The following is a 19,712-nucleotide window of genomic DNA, read 5'->3' on the forward strand; positions in this document are numbered from 1 at the left end:
AGCCTGCTGCCCACATAAATAACGATGAGTAATACTTTCCCCAAATTTCAGTGCTTGTAAATATGTTCACCTGCTCAGCTTAATTTTGTTAAGTATTATTTCACCCCTTCCTAGCCATTGCTCATTCTTACATAAAGGAAAAATACGTTTTAGTTACTCTAAAAAATTATTTTAAAAATAAGAAAGAGTGAACGTATTTAAGCAAAGGAATAAAGCAAAATAAATTAATGACTCTAAAGTTAAATTTAGACAGGAAAATGGCTATTGAGTGAATTCAAACATTTCTGTACAAAGTTTTGGGCACTTTTCTTTTTAAAAATATTAAAAAACTATATATAATAAAATGTATTAGACCGAGTTCTTTATTTAGTCATGCAAATAATGTCAATAATGAAGTGAGTCTGAAATGACCATTTTCTAAAGTGGATCGTGGATTATTAAATTGTTTCAGTGTAATTTTGGCATCAGGTGCACTTAAATCCTGTGACCATTGGTTATCTATGTATTTCTTGTAATCACGCCACATTATTCATCAGAATACACACGTGAACTTGGGTACTCAAAGATTTAACATTCTTGGTTTTAATGACTTAGAAGTGGTGCTGACAGCCCATGAATAATTCTGCCCGGACTTGGAGCTTTCTCACGTGCATGCAGGGTAAGGGATGTGCATTGTGAGTGAGTGACTGCTCGAGAGCCACCAACCTATTTTTTATTGTCTTCATCCCTGTAGCTCTCACATGATAAGAAAAATTGTCAGTTCAAGTGCCATTACAATTTATGTTCTTACAGTCATACAATGTAATGCAGTGTGAAGTCTTAAGCAGAAATTTTTTTAAACTGATTATAAACTGCCTTAGACACGAGTTAATACAATTATTAGGGGTTTTAAAGGACCATCTACATATTTCAGTAACACATTAGTAATTTATATGTTATAGATATTTGTGAACTTGGAGATTCAAAAAAATATGTCTCATAAATGCCAAGGTATTTTGTATTTGCTTCAGAATGCCCTAACTTAACCATATAGAAATAATTGATATATATTATCATGGTATTTTTAAAATGCATGTAATCACAAATTTTTAAAGGATGAAATTTATAATTTTTAGAACTTGTGATTCAATAAAGGACTAAAGATGTATAGATTGTTATGTTACATTTTGATGTCATGAGATATTAGGACTAAAAAGTTTAATTGTAGCCTAGAAGAATCTTTCCCTAAAGGACAGGAAGCCCAAAGATCCCACTGACATTAGATGAAGAAGTCATGTATTATGATATTCTGTGGGGCATTTAATATTAATAGGAAACTACAGTGCATCTATGAATAACCTAGCTTGCAGCATTTGGGATTACAATCTAGAAAGGACTTGCAATCAACTGACCCTAGGAACTAAAGAGTAACCACCAGTGTCATCTATCACTATTTTAATATGCAAGCTGTTCCTTATTATGACTAATGGACGTAGATTTTTGTTGTTGTTGTTAAAATAAAAGGTCAACATAGCCAGAAATACTGTAAATAACTTTGCCTAGTGGCCTTGTAGTAAATATAACTGAGATGACATTTTTGCAAACAGCTAAGACTTTATTGTTATTTTTCTTAAGGTTTTTTACCTTTAGGCTTTGGATCATAGATTTCTTAAACAACATAGTCCTGAGGAATTTAACTAAAGTTATTATATCTCCATGTATCCAAAGTATGAAAATAACAAAATTAACAAGGAACTATTTGCAATGTAATTTACCTTGAATCGGTTATGAGATTTATTATAAAATGTATGTTTACATGTGCAAATCTATGGGAAATAATTTGTTATGTTTTTATTTTTATTATAGTTAGAAAAGCCTAGTTTATAATTTTTTTTCACTTACAGAGGAGAGAAACAAATTTTGATAATGCGCCAAATTCAGGTAATTTGGAAATTTCTGAAGGACTCATAAAAGAACATTTGCTTCTTAGTAAGATCTAAAAGGGCACTCAGGCAGTTCCCTCCTTTGAAGATATTTTGGGATGAAAATATAACTTAGGTAAATTTTTTTGGATATTGACATTTATGTTCAAAATTCTTTTTCAAGTGTTCCTGAATAAGTAGCTTTAGTGTTAGCGAGCAAGGTACCGAATCACAGAGCAAAGAGCTTTACATGGTGTAGTAATGTATTTGCACGATTTTACGAGTGAGAAATGAGGCTCTTTTCACGAACAAGATATTGTAAGAAACTATATGTCATAGAACATTAGAAAAAAGAATGTTCTTTTAGGGAAAGTCATCTGAGAGTGGTGGTTTGCTGTGAGATTTGTATTGATAAGATGCTGGGTTTCATAATATACTTTTCATTGTTCCTTTTTGTTATAGAAATTAGCATTCTGCTTAGCCAGGAGAGCAGGTGGGCTTTTGTTTTAGGAATGAAAAGGAAATAAAATACCCAGCTTCTACTTTCATTTCTCCAACTGTCTTCGCATGGGCGAAGATTCTTTCTTTCCGGTAGTTTTCTTCTCACTGATTCTAACATTTCCAAAAAGTGACCTGTGATTCAGAATCCTAATTTAGGCAAAAATAATAGTGCTGGTATCCAGTGGAAAAGAAGACCTAAGTAAAATGCCAAATACTGGTAACTTTGTCTCTCTTTGCTTAGGGTAAATGAGCAAACAGACAAACTGAATTTTCCTTCCATGGGTGAGAAGTGCACTTGAATTTTTACTGAGTTACTCACAGATTATTTGATTGTGCACCTCCCTAGGTAGACCACAGCCTCAAAGTCAGTGTCAGGGTATTCTCTTTCTGAACCAAGTTCCATGTTCTAGGATGTCTGTAGAGAGACAACCAAACAACAGCCTTGAGAGAGATTTCACATTAAGGGACGCTGTATTAATCAGAATGCACAACTAGGACTGCACATGGAGGTATTCCCTTTACATTTAGATGGTCTAAACCTAGAAAGTGAAAGAGCATCAGGGAGGTGTGATAAGTAATATTGCTTTGTGGCTTTAATATATTGCCATTTAATCAAAGGTCACATGCCGTTTTGTCTTTAAATACCATTGTGAGGTAGCTTGGAATGATCTCTGCCCTTTTCAAGCTGTGATAGTTTTCCTATTTAAGAGCAAGAAAGTCTATTGCTGAAAAATATGCATAATTAACATGAAAGGATAATAAAGTTGTTGATTAAACTCTGCTAAAACTTTGGGATAATTGCAGTGGTGAGGTTAAGGTCTAATTTATCAGTACCTAGCACTTGCATGTTTGAGAAGAAAAGGTGCCAGAATTTCCCGATTCCACCTCAAAATAGATGCTGCGCACTGCACCAGGGTGTGGGGGAGTAGGACAGTTTGGTCTTTCTAGCTCTCTCACTGTGGCTACCAAATAACCGGTGAATCAACCAAATAGAATGATGGAAGGTATTTCCGTTTCCAGGTAGAGATCCTACTGACCATCTTACGTTACGCCTCTGCCCAAATCCAAGCGGATAAATCTATACAAGACTGGAAAGCAACACATTCATAATAAACTCCACTTGTCTTTTATCCATGGCAGTCTCTCCTAGTTACTCCTAGAGTTCTTATTTCTCCTCTGGTTTGACAGAACCCTGTGGGTAATGTGGTCGCTCTAATAACCACGGGAACAGAGGGAAAGGAAACCACACATTCTTCTACCTGGCCAGGCCATTAGCCATGTGGGAAACCAGAACACAGTTACAAATAACTTCTAAAAACCCTGGTTTGGATAAGTACAAACATGTGACATGGAGCAGGAATCCCACATACCTGGTAGATGTTCTCACTCCTCTGTTTCTAAAGTTTCTTTCTGATTCTTAAGACTTTGTAATTAGCATGACCTGTGAAGAATTTCCTAAGGAAAACTTCAACTGGGAAAAATAGTAGGGACTGACTTTCTATAATTTATAGAAGTGCAAAATTAGCAATGATTTTTTAATAAATACTCTATTATATTAAAAAATATCTACTTTGTAGAGGTTCTCAGTTTAGGATGTAAGCCAATTTAATTTTGATAACATCTTTAGAGGTGCAGAGGAGATACCATTATCCACAGACGAGTCAGCTGTGCGATTCTAGTATATGCTTTTTGACCATATACATTTCTCTCTTTGAATAGTTTCCATTTTATAAGAAAAGCAAGTGACTTCTCTGTCAGTAAGAGAGAGGTCCTCATTAAGTACAGAGAAAACATCAAAAAATTATCTGTGATGTCTCAAAGGTGCACAAAACAAAAGAATATGCCAGAAGCCATCTCTGGGAATGAATAATGTTTATCTGGGTGCTTACTTGAAGCTTCTTTTCAAGGAGTCTCCCTAGTATCCCACTTTCACCCACAAAATGATCTACAGATCTGGTTCATGCATGGAAATTCAGGGGCACTTTCCTTGCAAAGATCAGGTTATGAATTTGGCAAATGAGAAGACAATCTTCAAATGAAATATATTTGCATATGATCAGTTTTGCTAGCAGTTTAAGAATCTGTACTTTTGAGGTACCATGCAATTCTCTGTGCTGTGTCCGAAACTCTAAAATATGTGGAATTTTCCCACCTAGTCTATCACACCTACGTATAGACAGCTTGATTTCTAAGCATGTGGGCTCATTTCTCAGGATTCCTTCAAACTTATTTCAAATGTTACCTGAGCCAATTACACAAAGCTTTAAACACAGAACACCACCACTTACCCTTCTAACCAAAACATGATGATGGGTCAACCCTTGGCCATTTCGTTTAGAAATCAAAGAAATTTACTGCTATTAAACCTACAGATAGTTCTTCCCACAGTGGACTTGATGCACGGAGTCTTTGTTGTTGTCATTTATCATGTTGCAGCTTTCACTTGGATAAATACATTTGCAGTCATGATTTTGAAGACAACGCAGTAAGAAAAAAATGAGCTCATTTCCCCTATACGATATATTGGCAGATCATTGCTTAAAAGGGTTGGTGTAAATGCCTGCACCACAGTGATGATGCTGGATTTTATTCAAGATGGGGAGATTGCAAGGGCATACCAATTCAGCTATAGAGTCAATGTCATAAAATTTGTCACAAAATTGTTTTGTAACACACAAAGAGCAAGACATATTTTTTGTTTCTTTGTTTTGTTTTTAAAGGGAATAAAAGTGCTTCTAAATCTCTTTTGGAAAAAAATGACAGTTTTCAGGTTCACATTTGAAAGGATTATCAATACCATTGGCAAACGCCAACAGGGCAGAGAGATCCCTCTAGAAAGAGGTTGAGCAAATCATTGAGTTCTCCAATTCACAGGAGACAAGGTCTAAACTTTAGTCTCAAGGTATTGTATTCTCTGGTTCACCATGAGTTCAGCAAACACAAGATATTAAAGTATGAGTGATTACGGACAAACAGAATCTGCTATGTCATTTACCTGGAAGCCAGGTTTAGCCTCTAGGATGTTCTAGAGGACATTCTGGAAGAGGTTGCTGCCATTGACACCCAGGGAAGGCAATTTTTAAATTGTTCCCCTTGGGATGGAATTCTCTGTGGACGTTAGGCCTTTGGGACCAAAACCTACAAGGCATTTATGAATAGCTGATATGAGAATTTTAATAAAAGTTGCAATAACCATGAAAATAGTGTCTTAAAAAATCTATGTACTATTAGTAATAATGCATGCATAGTGCCAGGCATTCATCACTATTTGGTTATAAAAATACGTGACTGTAATTATAGTATTTACAGTCAACTTATAAAAATACATGTAATTCTGAATGGCAATAGTTAATCCCTAGCTCTAACCACAAGCCTGGAAGGATTAGAGGATTCTCATGGGAAAGTGTATGGGTAATTACAAAATGGACAAACCTTTCACCCTCTCAAATTCAACATTCAAGAATGGCTATTCTAGCATCATAGGAGCTTCATTTGTCAGAATTCTTCTAACTTCACAAAGTAAAACCCAAATTCTGTGGAAATAAATAGGGATCACATGGGAAAGGAACATTCGCATGATACAACCTTAGTGAAGAATAATTCTGTCATAGAATATTCATGCACAACTGTCAGAGAGGTTCACTAATCCTGGAGGAATTCATGGGATGACATCTAAGCACACCTTTCATTGAAAAAAGTTAGGCATGGTCTGGGTTAACCAAATCTTTCCATAATTTAGGTGAGTACCTCTTTGGAGCTTATTTACCATCATGGAGAGTGAAGTTCTTCTGGCACTTTCTACTTCAAATTTGTATTCTGATGGAAGAAAACAAATCCACATTGCAGTTTAAATTCAGAAAAGGTGTTTTTTTCTTTTTTACAAACTTTTAAAATCTCTCTCTTTAAGGGAAAAACACATTTCAGCAAAACACAATATTCTACATAGATGAGATTCTTGCCCCAGGTTCTTTTCTTCCAGCAGTTGATTGGTCATCTTCTAGCAGTAGAGAGGTCAGTTCCCAATTTGAACACCATCGGTATTTCACAAATGGGCAAAATGACGGCAGTGAACTTGAAAAACTAGGGAGAGTTGCACATAAGCTACCGAAAAAAGGCAGAGGTTGGGCATTACCTGCAAATCATGATCTCATATGTTAAGATGTATCTTGGCATTTAGTAAGTGGATTTTTGGAAATATCTGTTGCACAGTGAGGTTGGGAGGTCAGATGATGCTTAGATTCTTTCCAGGCTTAAATTACTTCCTAGGACCGTGTTGGGCCATTTTGGGTGGTAGATTAACTCTTCTAGAACAAGAAATTCCATTTCAATAAATTATTGGAGTTCACTAAAGAGTACCATGGTGTCCTGGAAAAGATAATGTCCCTTCCAAAATTCCACCCCTCTAGTCACTCCACCAATGGAAAATTTGTATTTATTTTACTCACTCTGATCCTTAAAGTCAGAACCTAACAAAGAACTGTTTTCCCTCATCCAAAAGAGACTGTCTAGATGGAGGTCCAATATTAGAACCGGGTGGCTTGGCGATCTATGCCACCATCCTCATATGTATTTGGCAACTGGCATGCTTGATTCTTTCTTTATAAATCAGCTTGCCAATCTTCTTTGTATGTGGAATTGTCTAAAGTGATCAAGAAAAAAAAATGACCCAAATAGGCAAGCTTTTTAAGACTTGGCAAATGGAGAATGGCATATCTCAGAAAGAAATGGAGTAATAGTTCATGGAATTTCTCAGCGGATTACTGCCATCTTTTGAAAGGGATGTAAAACAAATCTTCACAAATGGTGAGTAAACTATGAAAGAAGAATCCTCCTCCCTCCCTCCAAAACCCAACTCTTCAGAAACTTCTCCTTCAGATATGAGATCACGGTCTGCAGGTCTACTAGTGTCAAATACAATTTCATTCTAGCAGAGCCGTTCAGGAGGCAAAAGCCTAGGGTTATCTGTGACATGAATTAAACCAATAATGTGAGAACAATAACTATGTGTTTATCACAATTATTTTCCATACTTGATCAATTGATACTCTGCCCACATGAACACAGTTGAGAAGACATGAATCGTTTCTAGTAGAAACTCAGTAACCTCAAGGCAGGACAAAACAAACTTCATTTGATAAAATTTGGTTAAACGGTTTTCATTTTGGAGACTGTTCTTTCCCTTAATATCCCGATAAACTCCTTATTTGGAAAAGTACACTTGTTTTGTTGTTTTGTCACTTCATTAATCTATCGACTTCATTTCCAAAGACCACAACCAGAATGGAATGGTTTGTATCTCTTCTCTGAACTTAACTGAGTCCAGGAGGTTTTTTATTTTCTTTTTTTTTTTTTCCTCTTTCCCAGATTCAATATTTTAAATTCAATTAAAATAAAGAACCAAAGTTGGTGGGAAACAGTAGCTCTCTTCCAGGTAAAAGAGCTTACTAAAAGATTTTGGAATCACTGGACATTTGTTCAGTCCTACCTGAAAATTAACTTGTTTTACTGCTTGGCGTGGGAAAAGGCATTTTCTAGTAATTTTCTGTGACAGGAAGCACAGCATTAATCTGAGTAAGCACCCAACAGACTAAGTCTATCTGCTGGGGAATAGTTTTAAACGCTAACTCAGTGAAAACATTTACCTCAGTACTTTTTCTGAGAGAGAATTCAGCAACAGTTGCGGTTAATACGCCGCCTGTGGAAACTACGAACACCCTAGGCGGTGGGGCAGCTGCGGTTCAACTTCCAGAGAGCAAGAACAATGATATTGCCAGAAGCTACAAAACAATATTACAGTAGTTTTAGTGACCACAACTACAGTGATTATGGTGTGGGTCAATGTGCCAAATATTAATGCAAGGAGCACACTGCACTTTATAGGATTAGAATATTTTCCTTACTCTAAGAACCAGGTGATGGTGCCTGAGGAGTGGTGATGATCCATTACTCTGTTTCATTCTACAAACGCTTCCTAGTTAGATCTCCTTCCTCCTATGTTAATTATCTGTTTTCCATGGCAGTATATTTTCATCATCTAAAACAAGAGCACTGTAACTATGGTATATCCCAACTCTCTCTCTCTCTCTCTCTCACGTGCACCCTTATACACACACGGACGGACAATATGTATAAAATGCTCATTTGCAGTGGGTAAGCTCTCTGAAAGCAGCCAAATCAGGCTTCCCAAATACAGAGAACCATTCAGTGCAGATGAAAAGCCTTATCAACTGTTTAGCTCCAACATGAAATTTTAACCCTTGTCCATGTGGTACTTGGTTTAAATGCCTTTTGTGTTTTTTTGCTAAGTCATCCAAAGCAAGAATCTCACAGACTGACGTGACATGTAGAATCTAATGGACTCACATCTCTGTTTATTTTGCTTCTCACACAGTTGAATAATACTCTTGCTGCTGAAACATGAGTTGATTTTGAATTGCCATTAATGCATCTATATTTGGCTAAGACCGATTTGGCTTTCTAGAGAAAAGCCAGCCCATCTGCAAATGGACACCTTCTTCCACACAAACACCAATGTACACTAAAAAATCTAAGTATATGTATATATAGCATATATACATATATATGTACACGTAAAATGGATTGGGAAGTCCTTTGGTTTAGACAGGATTAAATATGTACTTCCCAAGTGCATAGGTTTCCTTTGATCAACCTGTTCAAAACACAAATAAGAAAAGTGCCATGCCAATTGTGACATTTCCTGTCCTTTTCCCTATGTAGAGGCCCCCTTTCCTCTCCTCTCCCTCCTTCTTCAGCATTTTATTTTTGAAAGCAGTTAGATCTTTTGGCCTTCTAACCCACCATTGATTCATCCATTCTTTGGAAGAGCTCTAAGATCACATCCACAAACTTATCTTTAGTGGAGAACAAGGTTACAAAGAACATTTCCCTCTTTGATTCTCTCTTCCCCCCAAGAAGCGGACACCTTGATATGTCATGAACAATTCACTCTTGATCTGACTTTCCTTGTTACCCCTGGCCAGCCCAAGCAGCTGAGGTCTGAGCTTTACTCTCCCTGCATCGTTGTGCAATACTGGAAAAGAAAAATAATCCATTTGTCTACACCCTTCAGACTGTGGTGACATGATCAGGGTTCTCTTGAATTTCTATGCACTCAATTTCCTCTCTCTCCTTTCGTTTGGCGCGTTTCTTTTTCTTGTGGTGCTTTTTGGAAGGGGGGAAGAAGGTTAGGAACACAGGTAAGATAACAAAACAGTGCAGAAGTGTGCAACCCCCAGTGAGCAGCAAGCATTTGAACAGTGTGAAGGTCAGGTTCGAAGGCACAAATAGGAGGGGGACCAACCCAATAAGAAAAGAAGTAACATTTTGCAAAATGGCTGTCCCATGCTCTTGTAGGGAGCTCTTTATACATTGTGTTCGGGTGTGCTCAGTTGCTAATACAAATGTGTAAAGCAGTGGTGCACAGTGGTCAATGGCAAAATTTAAAGTGTAGATAAGGCACAAGATAGAAATGCAATCCATGTCGACGTTCCATAATGTCATTAAGCCCAGAACGCCCAGCTCTATTGAGGTGACACTAAGAATGAGCCAGAAGTTTCCCAGAGGGTGGATCACTAGGAAAAAAGTCAGGATTAACACCAAGAGAACACCAAAGCCTGCAATCAGAACAGGCACCGTGACAGACAAGCCATAATGATCCATGAACACAAAAGAGGGGTTGAACACAATGAATCGGATACTCTTTGATAGGGACAGGGGCCTCAATTTTTCCAACACTTCTATGACTTCCTTCTGCTTGTCTCTGCTAGTCCTGGCCACCAGATATAAGCGAGAAGCAATAATGTTGTTTTCATCCCCTGCCTTGGAGAAGATGATATCGTTTCGAAAATGCTGGAATTCTGGCTTTTTTAAAAATGAACTTTGTAGGACACTGATAAAGTCACTCTTGTTATTGGCACTGATGTTGCTAACTTTCAGGAACTGGTAATACTGCTCCACCCAGGACACTGCTGTGAACCCACTACAGAGTCTCCGTAGGTCCTCTTGGACGCTCCGGTTCCAGTACTCCAGGGGCTCGTAGACGTAGAATCCTATCACTGGGCTGTAGTTGCTGAAATATTTCTGCTGAACCATGGCATAAGAAACGCTTGGGGAGTCACTGGCTAGGAGATTGATGATGTTGGCTCTGTCACTGATCTGCAAGCACCCCATGAAGGAGAAGGAGGCATAGATGAGATAGAGGATGACAACAAACGGCTTCACATAGATATTGGTAATCCATTCGTTGTAATGTTCACGGAGGAAGTGCTGAATAAAATGGTGCTGGTAGGGGTTCGTCTCATGATGGGATGTCTGTTGATGCCCATCACTCATCACGGTCTGGAACCACACAGGTTTGCGGTCCAGGTATTCCGCCGAGGGGATCTTACAGCAAAAGATGCTGTGGTAGCGGTTTTGCTCGAGTTGGCCAGCGAAGACCAGACAGGAGCCAAAGAATGAGAAAATGTAGAAGTAGTTTAACAGAATGGAGACACACATGTTCTGACAGAAGACCTTCACAGCCTCTATGTTTGTGAATGGGCTGGCACCCAGGCCAAAGGTAACGAAGTACAAGGAGCTGGTCATGGTGTAGGTGACCAGCACGTCAGAATAGGCATCTGCCACCCTGTCTTTGAAGGGCAAATTCTCTCTTGTTCTCCGCCATCCAGACAGAAGCTCAAAGACTCCTTTAGTTCCATGACCTAGTTTTTTAAAAAAAGAGAGAGAATAATTGTTTTATTATCTATTCTCTATGCTAAGCAGTGCTTTATACTCCAATCTGCAAAATGCTATGATCCTCCTATCAGGGTCTAGAAACTTGAGTTACGCAACGGGATATATTTAGTCTGTGCGTCCACCTTAGCGAAGTCCAAATTAATTGGTATTCCGGGCAAAACGAAACCTGTGTTGTCTGTCTTATCAATTCAACAAGTCTGGAATACAATTGACATTATTATGTGATTTTTCTCCCCCTGCACACATGTCATCTCCCTACATGGGTCGTAAGTTGTGAATGGCAGGGGCTGTTACTCATGCGTCTTCAAGTGCCCCTCAACACCAATTGAGTGCTTGATCAACTGACGCATTGGCTGATAGTCCCGAGACTCCATTTCAAGCTGACTTACATGCTGATTTAGGAAATCATAAGATGATTTTAAACACTTAAAAATCACTTTACATTGACTTTACCATGTTAATAATCCGCTTGGTGGCCAAATGGCTTAGAAACGAATTCCTATAAATTTGATTAACTAACAGTGGATGTGAGTTGAAAAAATCTGCCAGGTCACATAAAAGACAGGGTAACACCTTCAGGGTGAGAGATCACAACACGCATTTCCGCTGGGCTCCTCACAGAGCTTTTATTCACACAGTATGGATGCTAACATTTGCTTCATTAAAGCGGATGGGGAATGGTTCTTTTTAATCAACTTCTGTGCACTCTTTAATAAGGGTAAATAAGCAAAAGCTTCCTTCAACAAATATTACTTGAGCACCTGCTACATACCAGATACAGTTAGATACTGAACTGTTCCCCCCGCCGGCCCAGGAACCTAACAGCTCTTATGATACTACGCCTTGCTTCCTTATCAACAAAAGCAGAAAGCAGCTGGGAAAGTAGAGGTATCATGCCATACCTTATATTTCCCTCTTTTGACTTCCTTGAATTAGCTCTGTCAATTACCATCCACAACGTGTCAATTACCATCCACAACGTATCAATTGGTAACTTTCTGAGTGAAAATCTTCATAGATCACTCTTGCCTTCGTAGGCAAAGCAATACTACGCACAAACCTTTTCTATGAATGGATACAAGCTGTGTTTGGGCTCTTCTCCAAGAGATCCATTAGACAAAAATGTATCTTAAAGGCACAAAATGACCTAGTTCAAGAAAACTTGGAAATTGGACTTTGTGAGGCACCTAGATATTGGAGCAATTCACTTAGTAATGCTTTAACAAACATATTATAATGGCTGGAGTCTTACTATAATCACTGATTTTGTGATGTTGATAGAGTTGCTAATTGGCCTACATAATTTTTCCCCTTCTTTGTTAATTTTATTTGGGACTGCAATGGGCACAATTAAAAACTTATTTCTCAGCCTACCTTTCAACTAGAGGTGGCTCATGTGACATATTTCTGTGTAATGTAACTGATAGTCACCTAAGGATCCTTGTTAGAAAACCAGGAGTTTTGCCCTAAATGGCATCATGGAGCCACCAAGAAGAGAAATGGTCTACCTTTCTCTCTGAGTCTCTTTAAAGAGAGCCAAATCTCCATTTGTCTAAGCCACTGTTAGTAAGGTTATTACAAGCAGCTGAACCTATTCCTAACCAAAAAATTTTGTAGGTGAGTTAACATTACCAAAACCTTTTTTTATGAGGCTCTAAGAATTCTTGCTTTAGAGTTAATTTGACTATAGTATTTGCAGGTTTAAATATATATAATGCTAATATTTGATTTTAAAGATATATGGGTTCACCTATCTTGGGAATTTTTACTAATTATTAATTGTTACTGCATTGGAGTTCTTCTTATCCTAAATATAAAGCCTATTGATTCTCCAAAGTTCTCTCTTCTGAGTCCCCAGACAGAAAAGATGAGTTTATCCTAGCAAGTAGAAAAGGTTAGGCAAATCCATTTAGGTATAAGGTAAGTTTTTTTGTTTTTTGTGGTTTTTTTGGAGGCAATGATCGATTACTTCTCGCATTTAAATACTAGCTTAACATATATGTGCATTGAGTTAAATCTAATTTTTCTTGTTTTTAAGTCTAATGATTCTTTTTTTTTAAATTTAAAAAAAAAATTTTTTTTTTAAGTTTTTATTTATTTATTCGACAGAGATAGAGACAGCCAGCGAGGGAGTGAACACAAGCAGGGGGAGTGGGAGAGAAAAAAGCAGGCTCTTAGCAGAGGAGCCTGACGTGGGGCTCGATCCCAGAACGCTGGGATCACGCCCTGAGCCGAAGGCAGATGCTAAACCGCTGTGCCACCCAGGCGCCCCTAAGTCTAATGATTCTTAACATCATTAATTCTTCATTTTTATCTGCTGCAAGACTCCTTGACCAAACAGAATACTTGTTTTTTCATTCTCTTGACAAAAACATAATACTAGGATATTAGCTGAAGTAATTAAAAATAATTCTCTAATTAGAGCACTACTCTTCTGAAATGAGGACTCTCGCTATCTTTGTAGTAATAAGGAGGGAAAAGGCTATGTGGGGCCACAGCTAAATTTGGCTTTCCTTTGCCAATGGTCACTTTTATGGAATAGTAGGTATGCTATGTAGGCCAGATTGCTGCTTTATATAGTACAAAGTTCTGTACGTGTGGGAAGATGATGCTAAACCGTATTAGGTTAAATAACCACTCTAAGTGTGATGAAGACTGAACACATAAATTCCAAACTTTGCAGAGGGCATATTTTATCCCATTCATAGGTTTAGACATTCTACAGGCCATTCCTACTGATATTCACTCATTTGATTCTCACCATAATCTCGCTATTTCCTAGCAGCTTAGGTCTATTACCTGCTGCATCCAGGGTGGTCTTTCCTCCCCCCATGAACCTGCCCGTGATCAGTTTTGTCTTCTTAGTTTTATTCATGCTATTTTCTCTGCCTTACAATACCTTCTCCTCATTGCTGGTTGCATGGAAATTCTGTCCACCTGTTTGTTAAGCATCAGCTCAATTCTCTAATTTGCCGAGAAGCCATCTCTGACAATTCCAGACATATTGATTTTTTTCTGTTCCTTAAGGTCTTACCGCACTAATTAGTTACTCATTTCGGCACACAGCCAAGTGCTGTTTTGCTCTGGGAAAAAAATGGTTTTCTTAAGATATGTTCTATTTCTTTGGTTAGACTGCAAATTCTTCAAGGTCAGGGAATACATTTTATGTTACTTTTATACTCTGGAGAACATCTGGCAAAGTGCTAGATGGCCAGATGATGCCCACTGATCTCTTATTGAATTCGATCAATTCTTGATTCTAGATGGGTCAAAAATGTATCTTTTAATTATTTTTCTAAAATTTATTATTCATCTTTATATCTCCAGAAGAGCTATCCACTTTTAATTCAATTCAACCCAATATGTATTTTTTTTTTAAGATTTTATTTATTTATTCGACAGAGATAGAGACAGCCAGTGAGAGAGGGAACACAAGCAGGGGGAGTGGGAGAGGAACAAGCAGGCTCATAGCAGAGGAGCCTGATGTGGGGCTCGATCCCAGGACTCCGGGATCACACCCTGAGCCGAAGGCAGACGCCCAACCGCTGTGCCACCCAGGCGCCCCCCCAATATGTATTTTGATTTGTTACACAAAAGAACCTATATTAGTCAACGTACAAAACATAAAGGTAAACAAGAAACACAATATTTTCCAATATCTGTCAGACCAGAAGGCCATTTTTACTCGGATAATTCTGAGACAGAGATTAGAGCTTCTAATACATACGAATTTTAGAAGCAGTCCCATAGAGTGTTCACAAGTGTTCCTGTCTTTTACTAACTAGATGGCAGTAGCACACTCCACAGTGTGACTACCAAATATGTCTCTAGACATTGCCAAATGTCGACTGGGGATAAATTGCTCCCGATAGAGAATTACTGGTGTGGTCAAAAGAAAAAAGGCAGCACGCGCACGTGTGCGCACACTCACACACACACATATTTTAATCACCTTTTTCTGATTATAAAAACAGGACATATTTCCACCAAAAATTTTGGAAAGATGGAAAAAGTAGCAGTGAAAAATTATTTCAAGTCCTACAACACAGATAACTGCTGTTAACGATTTTGTGTATTTCTTCCAGTTTCATATGTATGTATTGAAGTTATCCATCCATCCATCCATCCATCCATCCATCCACCCACCCATCCTTCCATCCATCCAGTTTGGTAACTACTTAGTTATTTCACAAAACAGAGCTCCCGTAAGGAGAAATAAGAATTTGGGATTTCTCTTGCTGCTGTTCAGTTGACTCTCATCGACCACGGAGAGCCTGCTTTCCAACCTCTGCAGTATTTTGTCTCTTGGTTTCTTGCTTTTTACTTTGGTTTCCATTCTGAGGCTGATACAATTTTTTGAATATCCGCTCACTTGAGAGAAGCCCTAACTCTGTACCATACCTTTTTAGAAGGGTATATGTACTCTTTTTCTACCGTTACTGAGGGTCCTATTACAATTCAGACAAGACACCTGAAATCAAGACATTGACATTCACATAAAAGAAAGTGACCCACCGTCTCAGATGATGATGATAGAACATGTATGAGTGTGACTTGACCCACTGAACAACAACCTGAACTGATTCTATTATTCTATTCTATTCTCTTTGCTTCTGTCCCATTCCTACCAAAATCCTTAATCTTTACCTAAGGCCTCCATTTGTCTTATGAACAACTCCATTCAAGTTGCTGACTGGTGAGAGACATATATGTAGCAGTTAACTGACATATAAAGAATAATTGCATTCTTTCTAAGTAGAGATGAATGCTATGGACTGTGAAAAGACACCTGGTTCTTTCTGATAGATCAGGGAACGCACTACACGTTTCCAATAGGCAGGGTATGATGCCATCTAGACGGATAGAATACATGAATTTTTTTGGAATAGCATGAATTAAGGCGCAAATTTATCTGTAAGTTAAGAGGAGATAGTTGTGACTTTCATATTTATAATTGATATTTTTTCTCCTAGCAGGGATTAGCTTGTTTGGTATAGCAGGGTAAGCCATTGTTGGAATATGCATTTAATATTCCAGAAGATGACTGCTAAACTTTGATCACGATTTCCTTCCTTTTTATTAGTTTATATTTGCAAACTATATTAGAATGCCATAATAAGTGGCTCAACTGGGACATTATTGGATAACTAATCTTTCTGTTGACAAAGTTTCACGAAGGAATAGAGAGAGAACTCTAAGGAGTAAAAATGCTTTGGACAGAGTTGGAACTGGGAGAAAAATTCAAGGAGGGAAATGAATCAAAATAAAAGATTTGTGTGTGTATGTGTGTACTAAATATTCCAAAAGTCTTCAGGGATGTTGTTGGGGGGCCTCTTTCCAAATGAAAGCAAATGGAAGCACTGTGCGATAGCAAGCAAAACTTACATGACATCTGGCTAACATACTCTATTTAACAGGAATTTAATAAGTTCTATTATTTACAATGAATAAATATGGAAAAAATGAAGATTATATGGGTTTTTCTTTTGGTCATGGCATTGCAGGTCAGCCAGAGGGAAAATCTTAAGTGGATAAAATTTAAAAACATGTATTTTTGTTACCAAACAAAACTGATTTCAGTCCCAAATGAACCGAATAATATTCAGAACTGGTTATAATTCCATTTCAGCTTGAAACAATACTTTACAACAACTAAAGAGGACTTCTAAGATAAGATAGATCTCTGAGAAGAGATTCCTTCCCACACTTAAAACATTTCTCTAAAGCCCTGCATTCCGGTGTGAACTTCACACTGTGATTGCACCTATAGTGCTGTAGGAAAATTCTGGTGACATGGCTAGGCCTAGAATGACGTCCTTCAAAGCGATGTTGTTCATCTGTGAATTGAATATAAATTTTACAGTTGCCATTTAAATCCAAAACCCAATATCTCCCAAATCCAGAATTCCAAAGAAAATACTTTTAACAAGGATTAAATCCAATCAGACCTAACTGTAACTGATTCAATTAGTACTCCCTACTGGGCTTCTCTTGATATATTGCACTAATAAGCACCATCTACGGGCTTTTAATTCTTTCTAATCAGCTGAATTAGAATTCTCTTCATTTGCCTTGAGAAGATGTACTCGTGGGCCCCCCTTTATACTTGAATATGTCAAGCCTTCGGCAGGTCATGAGAGCTTGACATCTCTTGTTCAGTGACATAAGAAATAAAGGTAAAAATAATATTCCTTCTCACAACCTGCTCCAGAGACATCTTTTCACTTTCTCTGAACATTTATTTCCACTTTGGTTAGCCATGCTTTCAATAATTCTGTTTGTGAAAATCACCCTTGAATTCAGAAAACCCTGGATTTTCTACTGGGCTCTTAGTCTATGTGACTTCCCCATACCAATGAAATGAATAAAGAATGAATAAAAAAATAAAATCCAGTCAACTGAATCAGTATAACAGCTAACAACAACAAAACCACCACCACCACCAGCAACAACAACAAAATCTGGATATTGAATCAACATTTTGAGTTACCATTCACTTGTTCAGCGTTATAGAGGATTCTTTTCCATTGTTCTTCGCTTATTTGGCTGTTCCTACCTCTACTCTGAAGATACCCCTCAAATATGATCTCATCTCTAATACCTTCCACTTGCCCTCTTCATCCCTAACTCAGCTGCATAGAAGCCTGTCTGTGTTCCAGCACATACGGATTCAGCATTTTACTGAGAAGGACATTTGCTGAGTGTTACCCAGTGATTCTATGGCAGAGGTGGTGATAGATATCAATGATGTTCAATTGCAAAATTAGCATATAATTAATGAATTTGGCTGGTTCAGTATTATAAATGTCTGTGAGGAATGGAATATGACATTAAAAAGCTTGTTCTAAATTGTTATTTGGCAGGATACAAATGAATCTATATGGTACTCTCTCTACCCAAGAGATAGATTTTTTTAGACATTTTCTAATCCCCATGTTGTCTCACCTAGATGTGATCTGTGTGTATTTGTAGACTGACTACTTTTAATCAACCCTCTTTTAGAATAAATAGGTGATTATCAAGCTCTATTCATAAAAATGGCCAAGGCTTGTGCCTTTTGATACCTATAGACCCCTAAAGACATAGGATAGGAAGTTATTCAACAGGAATTTCTAAGCTGCTGTTGCCAAGAGTGTATCGGATTGTTTTACCTGAAACTGTGATGGTATTGTGCAATGAGGGGAGGTCTAGCTTCATATCCCCCTGAATCAGAAAGTGACTTCTCTTGAACCGTCCCCATCCCAGTACAGAATGAAGCAGGCTCAACCTCAGGGGCTTCAACCTCAGGGTAAAGAAGTGGCATATTGCAATGAAAAGAGGAATTCAGAATGAATGTGAACAGACACTTATCTCTCAGCACTTAGCAGGAGGTTAGAGGATTTCATTAGGTCCCTAAGAAGAAAAAATGGAATTTAGTAACAAATTCTCGTATGGTTTTCAGCGATGTTGTGTATTTTATACGTATCTTAATGTATAGAAAATGAAGGGGGGAGTAAACAGAAGGGGGAATGAACCATGAGAGACTGTGGACTCTGGGAAACAAACTGAGGGCTTCAGAGGGGAGAGGGGTGGGGGATTGGGATAGGCCGGTGATGGGTAGTAAGGAGGGCACATATTGCATGGTGCACTGGGTGTTATACGCAACTAATGAACCATGGAACAGTAATCAAAAACTAAGGATGTGCTGTATGGTGACTAATATAACATAATAAAAAATTATTATAAGAAAAAAAAAAAGGGCAGATAGTCTACTCCAGAGCTGCATTCCATCAGTTTTGTTAATTTATTTTGTAGTTCTGCAAGAAGTTAAATTTAAAAAATCTAGTGTGTGTGTGTGTGTGTGTGTGTGTGTGTGTTTCCTCATATACACATGTATGTTGTTCTAAAATCTGGTGCCTATTGCAGCTAAGGTTTTAATACTCCAAGTGGGCAAAACTAGGTAAGTCACATGATATTGTGGTTAGCAGCACATCCCCAGAGCCAGATTGCTTGAGTTTATTTTTTTAATTTTTTAAAATATTTATTTGTTCGAGAAAGAGAGTGAGAGCGAGCGCATGGGGCAAGTGGAGGGGCAGAGGAAGAGAGAGAATCCCAAAGCAGACTTCCCACTGAGCAGCTGAACACAGAGCCTGACGTGGGTCTCAATTCCAGGACCCCAAGATCATGACCTGAGCCAAAATCAAGAGTCAGATGTTTAATAAACTGAGCCACGCAGCTGTCCCCAGATTGCTTGAGTTTAAATCCTAGGTCTCTTTTTTCCTAGCTCTGTGACCCTTATTTTTTTAAACATTCCTTGTTTCAGTTTCCTCATCTATGCAATGAGATGACAATGTGGCCTACGTTGTAAGATTGTTATGCCTTTTAGATAAGCTAGTGTATGTGCTTGGCACACAGTAAGAGCTATATTGAACGGAAAAGTTCAGTGTTGGCAACTGCAGGATGTTTGCATCCAGAACATTCCAAATCATTTGACTTGGGATGCCACCTTCTGAATGCAGCTTGGTTACCGCTATCTTTACCGCCACAGCTGAGTTGGCTTTTGCAGGGGGGATCCCA

General features: G+C 38.0%; 1 protein-coding gene across 1 annotated transcript in view; it reads right to left on the reverse strand.

Annotated features, from left to right (window-relative positions):
- Positions 1-5,140: 5,140 nt before the first annotated feature.
- The window catches only part of PTCHD4 (patched domain containing 4), a 179,174-nt gene continuing 164,602 nt past the window's right edge, over positions 5,141-19,712 (reverse strand). Inside the window, exon 3 of the mRNA XM_057303981.1 lies at positions 5,141-11,122. Coding sequence (XP_057159964.1) covers positions 9,489-11,122 — 1,634 coding nt within the window. The 3' untranslated portion in view covers positions 5,141-9,488. The remainder of the gene's footprint in view (positions 11,123-19,712) is intronic.

Source organism: Ursus arctos, unplaced genomic scaffold, assembly GCF_023065955.2.
Source record: "Ursus arctos isolate Adak ecotype North America unplaced genomic scaffold, UrsArc2.0 scaffold_29, whole genome shotgun sequence".
NCBI lineage: Eukaryota > Metazoa > Chordata > Mammalia > Carnivora > Ursidae > Ursus > Ursus arctos.